The sequence below is a fragment of the Varroa destructor genome, unplaced genomic scaffold (assembly GCF_002443255.2).
Source record: "Varroa destructor unplaced genomic scaffold, Vdes_3.0 BEIS01000412.1, whole genome shotgun sequence".
NCBI classification, from domain to species: domain Eukaryota; kingdom Metazoa; phylum Arthropoda; class Arachnida; order Mesostigmata; family Varroidae; genus Varroa; species Varroa destructor.
In genome coordinates this window covers 59366-72865 of record NW_019211865.1, presented here as the reverse complement: position 1 = coordinate 72865, position 13500 = coordinate 59366, and the positions used below count along the sequence as shown (strand labels likewise).

At 37.3% G+C, this 13500-nt stretch overlaps 1 protein-coding gene across 8 annotated transcripts in view; it reads left to right on the top strand.

Moving 5' to 3' along the window:
* Positions 1-13500, top strand: part of NELF-B (negative elongation factor B) — a 42664-nt gene that overhangs the window by 9654 nt on the left and 19510 nt on the right. For 4 of the 8 annotated variants that reach the window (XM_022816694.2, XM_022816695.2, XM_022816698.2 and 1 more), the window contains 6 exons: positions 2812-3063; positions 3299-3406; positions 3549-3674; positions 7134-7274; positions 8603-8713; positions 12886-12990. In XM_022816694.2, coding sequence (XP_022672429.1) covers positions 2812-3063; positions 3299-3406; positions 3549-3674; positions 7134-7274; positions 8603-8713; positions 12886-12990 — 843 coding nt within the window. The remainder of the gene's footprint in view (positions 1-2811; positions 3064-3298; positions 3407-3548; positions 3675-7133; positions 7275-8602; positions 8714-12885; positions 12991-13500) is intronic. The other 4 variants (XM_086976339.1, XM_086976340.1, XM_022816702.2 and 1 more) reach the window with 4 other exon arrangements.

Below are 13500 nucleotides of genomic sequence, written 5' to 3'. Positions count from 1 at the left end.
TACTGTTGTTTGACGAAACAAAAATAGTTTTATGTCCGATACCGCTGTTAGATACTCCATCAAACGACTGGGCCGGTACGACGCGAAATGTTTAATACAACGAGCCATTTAAAAAAGTTGACCGGAATTACTGAACAAAAGGGACGCTACCTTCGGACGCCTTCATCAGACTGCGTATATCTTAAGCTATTCGACAAGAACTTCAAAACTTTATTGCATTCTCCCTATAATTTAACTTTTGCATCTGTTTCGGTTTCTGCGATACTTGCGTAAGTGTTAATTTACTTTCAGTGGAAGAGTAAAAACACTTGTCACAATTTTTTGCCCAGAAACCACAGAAGCTCTACAGTGATGGGACTGTGGTGTTGGAAGAGGGTATCAGATGAGAACGGTACACAATTTGTTTATCCTTATTTTGTCTTAAAATGAAAAGTTTTTGCTTTAATTTGGACCTAAGAGCTATCGGCATTGCTGCAACTACCTAATATATAACGCTGTTACAAGCGAATCCGACGGACTTCGAGGAAAGTCATAAGTCTGCCATTTACATTTTCATATGTTTTTTCCTACCTATAGTAAATCGAGAATGGGATACGGTTGCGCACCATTGGCCCTTTTCAGGACACGGAAAGCTCCGTAATCACACGAACATAGATCGAAAGAATAAGCGGATTGAAGCCAACGTTCCTTGCTCAATCCAGAAAATAATTGCGGTCTGGTGCCGTCATCACGTAACCAGACGGTGTACTTTTGGTTGCCATGCCAACGGTGCATGAGTCTCTTAAGGAACTCAAGATAACAATAATTTTCGGCGAGTACTCCATAATAGCAGATTCCCTGATGTCCATTTCAAGTACTTCAGTCGCTTTGCGTATTAACCTGCCCGACATTGCCACTAAACTCGTTTTTTCTCCAGAATGACGCCCTTCTCTCATATGGGTCCTCTTTATCTCCTGGTAAAGACTGAACCATGCTTCGTCTGTAGTGATCGTATTCCCTCTGATTAACGTTCTGTAAATTGCACATGGAATATATTTTTTGGTTTTCTAGTATTGGGGTTATAATTCTGTAACACTTTATATGTGAAGTACTAGTTTTAGCTAACAAAGCCCGTAGATTCCAAGCTCTGCTTTTGTGGAAAACTTCTTCGACTGTCGCAATGCATTCTCGTACTTTCAACATCTGGTTACTTCCTCTCTGATCTTGAATACACCAATTTTTGTTTTTGGTATATTTACAGCATTCACATACACTGGTTTCTTTTAGGACTTTCTTGCTATGTCTTCACTAGTCTTTAGTGAACTTTCGCAGAACTATGATTTTCGGGAACTAAAACTTGACTACTAAGCGTTGATTTTCGAGACCAAAAAATGTTTCTACGTCTGAACTCATTTTTCCTAGACGAAAGTCGACCGGTTTTAACGAATCTCTAAAAGACCGGAGTGTTTATCAACCAAAGTTTGTCTGCTAGCGGTGTGTAGTTCAATTCAAAGCCTAGTAGATTCGCTTGTAAGAACCTAACACTATATATGCAATATGATCCTATATTCTCTTGGCGATTGAATGTATTTATTTCATACGTGTTAAAGTAGGAATTACCCAACGTTATAAGGAACCGATTTAACTGTACTATATTTTTTCAGGAGCACCTTAAGACCATTCCTATAATTCCCTATAATATGTTTATAATAAGCATATTACAGGATACAACATGGTGTATGTTAAACATGCACTTAACCATTATATTAAAACAGCTGGAAAATAATTGGTAATTTTCGTCGTACTCCCTATATATATATGCCACATATGTGTTTGTAAATCGTTGCAAATTCTGACCCTCTAAATAAGCTTGCTATCAAATATGTTATTACGTATAACAACAAACTTACATTACATATATTTTGAGTGATCCCTAATTTTAACAGAGGTTTAGAGAAAGAATTGTCATATATTCTGTGAGAACTACTAGACTTACAAGCGTTAGATGTTGCTTTACAACTGCTATTGTTCCATTTGTCTTTCCTATGTATTTTGTCTGACACAAACACACAGGGAAAACAAGTGTTCTTAAACTCAGAAAAAAAAAAATAGAAAACATTAATTTATCGTTGATAGCACTTCGCACACCATTTTCTAATCCTACATTCTTTTCGAGAAAAGCTTTCATCATAAATCCTCGTTTAATATTGAGGAAGTCAATTGTGGTGTACTGTAAGTGGTATAACTTGAGCGCTTCATGCTCATGTTGTTACAAGTTATCTAGTTTCTAATATAATAGAAATATTTATTGAAAACCCCGGAACGTTTACATTGCTAGTTGTTCCTCAGAAATCTTTACGGCGTTTGTGTAGCAGGCTCGAGGAATACATGAATTATAGAAATCATTCGTTTTAATGCTTCAATAAAGCTATTAAATGAGCAATGTTCTATTTTATATGCTGACGTCGTAGTATCATAACGTAGTATTATGGGGGTGGCACAATAAACATAGGACAAAATGAAATCTGTTTTTATTGGAATAATTTGCGTATCTTTTGCTGCTTTAATAAATTTTAAAGCCAGAAGAGTCGCCATCCAATGATTTGTAAGTCACCATATATATATATATATATATGTATATGGTTTTAGAATGTAATATTTACGAAGTATTAACTATTCTTATATTTAGTTGCTACGCTAGCACCTATTGAGTCTGCTCATTCGTAACAGTTTTGGATCTTATATTTTTAAATCTCAAATTTAAATAGGTTGCCACTTCAGCACGTTATTTCTCACTTATTTTCTTGCTCTACTTGGATTTGTTTTCTACAGGCTGGAAACACAGTGAAGTTGGAGGAGCTACTTCAGAAAAGTTTTCCTGTTGTAAAAGTCGACGCATTACGACCCGTTGTTATGGCTATCTTAAAAAATCTAGAGCATGTTGATGAACGTTACCTTAGGAGATTGGTAGCTGACAAACAGCTTTATCAGGAAGCGGATGTCGGTGTTAAACGACAAATTTGGCTTTCGCATCAAAGCCTATTTGGCGATGAAGTGCTACCACTTTTTCAAAGATACATGAAGGTTCGATTTGGATAAAAAAGTTCCTTGCCATGTGTTTACTTTGTTTACAAGCGAATTTTAGGCTGAACTCAAAAGTCGGTTTCGTAGTTCCATTTCAATGGAAATTTACATAAAAGACGGAGTGAATTTCTTAATTTAATGAAAAATATATATTTTACGTATAGTGTGTTGATTTTATCTTCTGCTTAAGGCACAGACCTTTGAAATTCAATTTGTAACAGTTTCTTCCCATCAGGAGCGCGAGGCTGCTCTTTGGGAAATGGGCGAAGCAGGAGCATCTTTCTACGCGCCAACTCCAAGGCAACGGCGACAGCATCCTATTGTTCAACAGCTTGTGACAATGGTAGTGGCATTAAACGGTAGCTGAATTACAATGGGATATTTATAAGCGATGCAAGCATGAAAGAGGTTATGGACAAAACTCAACACGAAGCGTAATCTAATGTGCGTTATAATCAGATCTTCATTTGCCGTTTTGTCATCAGGTGGGTCGGAACGTAGTGCTCTACGATATGGTCTTACAATCTCTACGGACACTTTTTGTGCGAACAAAAAATGTGCATTACTGTACACTGCGAGTGGAATTACTCATGGCCCTGCATGACGCTGATGTAAGTAGCAGACATTTGGGCCGCGAACTTAAAAAAAATATTCATACTTCGATTGTCCTGGACGTTCAGTCGCAAAAGAATCGCTAATACGCACAATATACAGGAGTCCGTTAATTAATAATTTAATAATAAACTTATAATTAATTATTAATTATATAAGAATTATAATTAGAATAATTAGAACGTGATGAAACGGCATTTTACCGTTCTCAAAGAAATAAGGCGCCACGTATATTCATGTTTTACTGTTTTGGATATTAAATCTCTACAGCTAGGCTTCAAGTTACTTCTACCCTATATTCTTGAATTTATGGCAGAAATGCAGGAACAGTTCTTCTAGATCTGTCGGGTTGTGCGTAGGTAGTGTTAACACGATCTGACAGCACAGAACATTGTTTCGATGAAAGTCCTTTCCTATTCTATACAGGTTGACATCGCTTATAAGGCCTGGCTTAGGTGGAAGTATAATGTGCTACTTCTTTGTTTCCTGTTGCAGTACAAATATCGACGCTCCTGGTACCTGACTAGGTGCTCAATAATGTTACTTCAGCTTCGCATTATTACTGCTATGCCTTGAGTTTTTCGTTAAAAAATTTGTAGGGTTAGTGCAAGGGGCTGTAAATATTTCCAGTTTGTGGAGTCTTTGAAGTCAACCTTAATATGACTGCATAAAGCTTAGATAAAACTTCTATTTCAGAACTTCGAAATGTTGGATGCTTGGTTCGAAACATTAGTTTTTAACTTAAAAACTAGCGGCATTCAATGTTTTGCTAAATCAATTACCCTTATGTACAATGATATATATTTTTTTTAATTATTTACACATTTTGTTTATTCGAATATACATATTACTGTACAATAACAGCAGGCTAATCGGAGAAGTAAATGATCTAGGAATCGAAATACAATCAAACAGTGGGCGGGACACTTGCTCCCTTGCTTGACAGACCAGTAAGCGCTCTTTATGTTGTGCTATAACTTCTCATTAACACTTAACTGATTATTCGTGGAAAAGAAAGAGGTCTCTTGCTTGTGGTTGCAATCGAATATGTTGACTCAAGCTTCAGCAAATATTTAGAACGCTCTGCGAGATTATTTCACTATCTACTAGAATTTAAAAAAAGAAAAACAGTATGGTGTCGAAGTACGACGAAACTAGATGAGCTGTAGAAGTTTTGAAGCACGGTGTACTCGTCATCTGTTAAACGAGGTCCTATCACCGACAAGAAGAAATAAACGTTATAGTAGAGATGTGTCTGAAAATAGCACCTGCGGATAAGGGAAGTTTTTCGATCATAAATTGAATTCGTTAAGCTGAATTATTCAGTCGTCACCTGTTTTAACGCGGACGTTTAGGCGCAAATTCGGTGAGTGTTTATCACATATCGTGTGTTCGCTTGATGTTCTTACCCCATGCATTGATTCAGGATTTACTCGCCTTTTCTTGCAAGGCTAGTTGACTTTCTCTATATTCCCACGTCGCAGATGCACCGCACTACCGAAGTGTTACGGTAGACAGACGCTTGAACTGGGTGAGAGCAGAATAAATGATAAATCACAATATGAAAAATAAATTAGAAATTGGGCCTAAAATGACATGCCATAGTAACCTAATGCATAAAGCATTTTCCAAACAAAGAAATAGCCCTCAGTCCAATGCCCAAGCTGAGAAAGCCGTTGTCCCTAAAATATAGTCTGTCAATTGTCAGCTATTGTGCTTGAAGTTTTCTGAATTTATTGATTAGACTACTTCATCTACAGTTGCGATCCGGTCGATGGGTTTGCGGGTGCGCCTATTTCTAAATCATTTCAGTGCCTAGTATGTTGGTCGTAGTCGTGATCAGTGAATGATGACAGAAGCAAATTACGAAAAAGATTAATGACACAAAACATTAATACAGACCTCGAGAGGGTTAGAGTAAAGAATGTGACACAAGCACCACAAATCGCCGAGGGAGCGGGGATGTACACCTAAAGACTGAAAGCCAGAAGCACAAAGGGTGGCAAATCGGATAGTAAAAAAGCACGACTCTCTTACTAGTTTACAATTATGGCTATCGGCGTCATTTTGCCAGCGCAATGACTGTTTTCGGTCTGAGACTGCAACTGGGCAATGGGGCGTAGGATATCATGCCATGGGCCTGGCCGATGCCTGAATGGCTGTTTGTATATTTACAGGTACATAGCGAGTGCCAACTACTACTCGGTTATGTTTCGCTATCTTTTTCTGTATGCCGTCATTTAGAAGATTTTAACCGTGGTAATTTGTTGCACAATGGCTAGCTTATTTTCATTCTCTTTGCCATTAAGGGACCATAAACTACGACTGAAGCAAGGAATATTTGACAATGTTTTTGATACGAAAATTATTTCGTTCGTGGTGGTGTATTAATCTTCACGAGTATATTTATTTTACATGAGTATATGTGACTCTCAATCTGAGCTACCGTTTTAGATATTGAAGATTCAGCTCTTTTATTAATAATTAGCTTGAATAAAACCTCGTCGAGATTATTATCAATGCTCATTACTGTGTTCACTTTCACTAGGTCCTTTAGCTCAAAAAAGAGTAAAAGCATGAAGTAGCACCCTCAAATAGTAGACAGTAATTGGCATGGACACCTGGATCGAAACGCTTAGTCTTAGATGGTTTAAAATGATACAAAACCATATCGAGAGGATGCGAAGCATCATGTCAAATACTGTGGAGCATCATGGTCCTACATGATGCATCAGTTTTTCAAGGCTGAGCAAAGCTTTTATACATAGAATACTTGGCAAACGATAGCTCAGTTGACATAGAGCCGTTCAGTTCTTACTAATGTTTTGGATTTTGAGCGCCCCTTTGGCCAACCAAAAACCAAATCCCTTGCTTGGAAGTTCATTCTGTAGAAGTTATCTGGTTTTTGATGTTACATTGAATCATTGGCATACGGATACAATGCTTTACCACGAGAGGGAACTTGTTGCTAAAGGTTAGTTTTACGTCTATGACGTATAGAAATCCGGCCGTCCGACCAATTGAGTTCCACAGATCTATTTAGCAGAAAAACCTTCGATAGCGACTGCACCCACTTTTGGGCGTGCGGACTTGAGTGTGTCACGCGATAAGGGTCGGAAACCAACTGCTATGAGATGTTCCCGCCTTAGAGCGACCAAACACCGAACGGTTTACTTTTAGCTAGACAATTTCAAATGCTTTATTTCGCTTTGCCAAACATCGAAAGAAAGAGCCTGTGAAGTAGTTTTAGGAAAAAATATATATTTATTAAAAGATACTAACATATATTGCTATCTACACAATCTGCCAAAGTGTATGAAGATATTTTTTAAGCTCGAACCAATGATTTGTTAGGTTCGGCATACACTGAGGCGATTGAGCCACTGTTGCATTAAGTTATTTCTTTGTATTATTTACTCCACTATCTAATCAATGGCTATTTATTTTTCTGATTGCAGGTTCAAGATATCACTCAAATTGATAGCTGTCACAAGTTCGCTTGGTGTTTGGACGCATGTGTTCGTGAAAGAAATATTGATGCGAAAAGATCCCGCGAGTTACAGGGATTCCTCGATGGCGTCAAACCGGGAAGCGAACAAGTAAATCCTTTTTAATCAAGTAGATATTTTTTTATAAAAATTTACAATCGAGAAATGATCAACGAATTTTTTTTCTCAGCTTCCATGCGCTTAAACGTGAATTGCAATGGATAATTTAATGTTATTCCTATGCAGAAAATGTGAGCAGCTAACGATTTTTTGTCTATAATTTATACAAATTTATTTATCTATAATTGTACAAATATTCACAAATGTTAATAAATTGAGCAGTGACACGCTTTGTCAATATATAATGCCATCACGAGCGGGTAGACCTGTTAATACCTTGTTTTTTATAAGATTGCAAATAATCAGTGTTATAACGACATCAGTGCAGTAATAGACACATTCCATCTCTGTGTGCATATGTATGGCTGAAACCGTAAGCCTGCGTTTGCCCCTTCTCCGTACGCGAATTTGTTAGAGCTTTGTCCTTCTCCATTTATTATTTATTTTTATTATTATTAGATTCCAATCCGTGACCGGCGTGAAAAAGCGGAGTTAACATATGTCTGTAATGTGTATTCCTATTTATGTGTTTCGATTTTTTTCGGACCATTGAAGGTCGAAACGCGTGTTTTAGTAAACCCCAGAATTCGAATTACTGGGAAGAGAATGTTTTTTCTTGTAACAATATAATTTTTCGGTTTTAACTCACAAGGCTACAGATCGCTCATACAGAAACTGAGTAAAATCAATAGAATATTATAAGAAATTCGATGTGGTATTGTGAACGATGAACAATGAAAAAACCGCTGCTAAAAGATGGCTCCTATATTCGCCGCTGAATTCGGGTAGGCCCCTGTTCTTACACTGTTGATCAAATATAAGTTCTTCAGTTATATCTCGAGCCTTACCTGCCAGTCCTAAAATTTTAACACTTATGTTCTTGCTTTATACATTGTTTTATTAAAACAGACAATTAAGAATTAGTATAAAGAATATCGACGCAGCCTTCTTAAGAGTATACTATAGGGCTACTTATTCAAGAACTAAAAGTAGGCAACATATATTTTAGCTTATCTTAGATTGTATATAGCACTGAAAAACGCATAGCCTATTTAGCATGTGGCTCCATAAATGTACGCCAAGTCAACAACGTTTTGGTTTCAATATACTCTCAAAGTACGATAACTAGGGGTTAATCTTTGATACTCATTTTGTAACAAGAAGCCAAGTAGGCATAAGCTTTACGTAGTGAAATTTAATAGTTAATGCATTTTTTAATATTTTCCTGAAGTAATTCCTGATAATATGATAACAAACCCTAATAATGACTAAAATGCATTTTGTCTTTACTATAATCATTGTTGTCATCATCATAACAGGTATTGGGTGATATTGCGATGAGTTTGGCCGATCCTCATGCTACAAACTTCCTCGTCAGTTCAGCTCTCAAAATCATCCATCTTCTAATCAACAACGAGAGTTTACCAAGGGTATAGTCTAAAGTTGTATATCACAATGGTTTTATTACAACAGTAGCTTACAAGATAGAGAGCGAACTTGTGCGGAAATGCATTTAGCAAACTAGATCCTAACCGCCTAGTAATGAACGTATGTTATACATTTACAAACGCCTTTTACAAAATGGTACTCTACATGTCATTTGAGAACTTTCCATACATTTTCTATCTCCCTTATCGTTCACCTCATGCTGTTTTTAGTAACTTCCAGCTCCATTAATTCCATCTTTTTTTTTGTAGTTCACTTCACCAGAGCGCCCTACTGAATCAACCTTTACAGTATGCCCTTACGCTTATACATTTCTTAGTCTCCTAACTTCCGATCGCTAACCAATTGCTACTCATATTATCAACTTCCCATAACCTGACACTCGGCTTCCTGTTTCTCTCAAAAAAAATTCATTAATCCAGGTATTCAAGACTTCAGCTACATTTTATTCTTGATGGCAACCAAAGTTCTCCCGCAACCTTAACAACTCTTTACCATTCTGTTTTTTATTCTTTATTTTTATTTCCTTATTATGTATATTTACCACTTATTATCGCGAGCCAACAAGTGTTAAGTATTTTAAATAACATAGCCTTATGTTGGATAATGTTTCGCTAAATAAAAAACATCATATTTTTACTCTCGTGGCAGTAAGTTATTACGTTTTCATCCGTTATTTTTGATGACTTCGTTTTACTTTTCACCCAACTGATGTATGCCATCTCGCCAAATGGCTTCTAATTACCTTTTGAATTTTTTATTTGCGTCAAAGGTCAAACTACGAGGATGATTGTCCAATAACGGAAATGTATCCAACATAATCTCCTAGGAAAGTATTTTTTTTCACGTGCGGCTTCACGTTGCCATGCAGCAATAGAATTTGACCTTGTATGTTGGGTTTTTTCTTTTTGAATAGTCTGATTTATTCGACGCAATTGGGCCAAATATGAGTTAATAAACTTTATTGTTAGCAGGAAGCAATTCCTGAACAAAAGCCTTAGTCTCGCTGGGTGAATCCTGGGCTGCGGTTTTCTCATGCCGATCTATGGTTCCTATCAGCTTATAGACACCAATTTTCATCACTGATGACAATCCAAAAGGCCATGGAACGCTCAATACCGGGCGAAATGTCAAGAAGCGGAAACATTCAAGCTCTTTAAATTTCCAAGTGGAGTTAAAGGATTTGAGTGACTAACGGTCTTGCGCTGCGGCCTATCTTCTTGGACGATTCCGCAGTTTTTTTGTCGGCCGCCGTCCTAGCCTTCTTTCAAATGACATTCATGAAGTTCAGATTTGAGCGGGGAGTGTACTTGAGGTTCCAGATATCGTTTTCAAACTTGGCAAGTATCTCCTGAGTAATCCTTTCAGCTGGAACATTTATCGTTGAAAAGTTCTAGTTGTAATACCATTACGGAACGTGAGAAAAACGCCTTCGAATAGCATATCAAAGGTAAATAACAAAATAGTGAAGAAAAGGCTTTTGAGAAACATGGGAACTACTTAGTGCTCGAATTTGTCTTCGAATATATATGCATTAAGGTACCCAATAATGTGCTCGATTCAATCATAATGTACGGCGTCGTCGTGGAAAAAATTTAAATCGTCTTGAAAACAGTCTTTATTAAAAATTTGTTAAATTTTTAACGAAAACTGTTTTTAAGAAGTTTATAGGAGATTGTTACGCCTGTATCTCAATCAAACACATGATTAGATCTTCTGGGCAGTCAGCACTTACAAATAGGGTCTGCTTCTAGTAAAATACTCAACGAACTCAACAACTTAGCCATGGCTAGAACAGAAAAAAGAAAAGAATAGAAAACTTAAAAACAAAGTTTTTCACATTTGATTGAAACGTAATCCAAGATTTCTCAAACCTATACAAGTGCCCGAAACACTGACTTTGCCAGCAATATTGGCCAACAAACTATCCGTTCGATTTCTGCTTGAATGAGATGGTAAGTATAGAGGCGAAAACATAGATGTTACTATTAAAATCGCAGATATAAAACGCGGCGACGACCAAATCGCCGGCGAAAACAAATCGCGGGGCAACATACGTAAATAATATATAATAATATGAAATAATAATATAATAAGATAACTATGTAATGCTAAAATAAAGGTGATGTAATTCTTAACGACATCATTCGCCCATATCACTGAACGCTAAAAAAAATTTTCCTACAGTCCCCTACCAGTCAGATTAGTCATGTAGGCCTACTACCACACAGCAAATTCGATATGACGAAACTTTATCTGATAGTCAAGAAAGTTACCACAGCTATCATAATTATGAGATGTTACCCCAGAATATTTACCAATTTTTATTAATAAAATTATTCAATAAAAAAGCTTTGGACCGGAGAAATTGAGAGTTTCCAATAAGGCGGTTTAGGAGTCAGTGCAGCTAAAAAAAAACTTGAAGTGAGGGTCAGGTGTTTAGCGGAGGCTTCACATATCTTGAAGATGTCTTACGCGTCTTAAGCGTATTCAGGATCACTTTCCAGTTTATAGAGTTCAAGGAAATTCTCACATAAGGCCTAAATAGATGTCTGATTTTTGGCTTGTTTTCCCTTCCTTGTGGTTGTACGTAGGACTAATGTATGATCTAGAGTCGATCATCCTAAACTCAACTGGCATTATTTTTGCCATTCACCGAGCCAATGTTTTTATAATAAACGCCTCACCCAATATATTAAGGAGGCAGTGTCCTTTATGGGTTCGATTGTCCACAGAGTTCCGGGCAGCTTTTAGCGCTACCCCATCAGACTTGTCGCTTTTTTTGCCTCTACTTCTCCACCCACCTGTGCTTCTTCCTGGCTCAACTTAATATTGTTTGGAACCCAATTGCTTCCCTTTCTCTTAAGTTCCATCAGTTTTCTGCCTTTGCCAAGATTTAGGTCAGTAGAGAATGGGTGATTGGAATGCTTCCTGGGATTATTCCACCCTCTAGAGTTAATCTATCTCTACGAGCGGTTGATGGGTCGCTTCAGTGGTTCCGGTTCCCGTTTCGAGTTCTGGTATCTTAGTGACCACCGCTTATGGACAGCTTAATCAGATTCGAACCCAATGACCTTAGTGGAAGTGTGGTCCTTAACGGCAACTTTATTTCTAATCAGATTATGCTCCGCAGCTTTATTGCAAGGAGCTCCAATTTGTGATTTCGATCGCATTCTTTGTTAACCGGGGCACTCTTCACTGTGTCTTCCACGAGGATTACTCTGCCTCTTCTTTCATCAGCAATAATTTCATTTTTCATTCCTGCGATGCAATTGCAGAACATTGCTATCTGTTCTACTTAGCTTTTCGTATCACTCTCCGATTTTTCTTTTCCTTTTTAGACCTGTATTCACCTATTCGTCATCCTGCATGTTTTGGACCTCCATTGTAGCTCGTTTGTGAATCGTTTGCATCAGCTTGTGTAGGCTTTTCCAAGTTGAAAATTTTGCTCAATCCAATTCACCTCAACAGTATAACCGTTTTGCACAGATTCGTAACTGGAGTTTTCAAGGCACGACGTATTTACTAGGCTAAAATCGCGCGTCAAGAAGTAGACACGTAATACTATATACATATAAATATTATTACTGTATTAATTGTATAGTAGTTTCTATTACGCAAACAATGCAAGGCGACGAATTTATGTCATGTTGTTATTAATTACATTTCGCCAACCTTGACAGAATCGGCCCGTTTTGGATCTGCCGTAACAGGGCTATGCAAGTCCCTAATGGAATTAATTAATTAAAACAAACATGGTTAATTACAACACAAACCTGATTTTTCACAATTTGTGGCAGTCTGTGTTAGATACATGTGGCATAGCAGACTATTTGTTTTGGAAGCACAGAAAAGATACATCGTTCTTTTTCAAGCGTAATTTGCCACTAGCGATACCTTCTGCTACTATTTGGAAAACTTCGTATTATTTTGTATTATATATACCGCATTACCTACCTTTTTTTCTAAGAGAACCAACTGCCCTGCAGTATCAATACCCAACCATTTAGATCCTCATAAATTGTGTTCATTGATTCTTATTCGTTGATTCCAATGCATGAACTATCAGGAAATAGAAGGTCAGATTTAGTCTAATAGAAGATACAAGGGCACTGTTGTAACTATTTTTTGTTTCTGCGATGCGGCTGTTTTTTAGGACCACACAGTACTGTTACTCTTAATGAGGATGTTGTCATTAGGGCTCGACGCCTGGAGAATCATGACAGATCAGGAGTTTAAAGAGCCAAAGCTTGACCCGCAGGTACAATCTCTTATAATACACTTTCAGGCTTCGTATATATCAAACGGACCTATGAGTTTCGCCGCGCGCCTGCATTACGTCGATTGATTTAACTAATTTATTTTTTTTACACTCAGCCTGCATAAACTGTCGTAGATACCAACAGTTAGCCGTTATCACCTAAACACACTTAACCCGTTACCTTGTTTTTATTATATGGACGAATTTCTATCGAGTTACAGCTAGCGCAATATACAGTTCGACTGAAGGCCCACACCTCTACAAATATTCGGTTACAATTTCCACATCATTTTGCAGCATTGATTCTATTACCACGTTATAGTCATCGTTCTTAAAAACTGTTAACATAAACCCAAGGGCAAGCTTTACTCTACCTGTACATCAAATTAATTTTATATGTACCGCGCATGCAGCGCCAGCTTGGAACCTTAACCCGCTCTTACCTACAGTTATCTGTCTATCACTCATTATTGATCCAGTTATTGATGTAGCGTAAATTGAGCGCACTTG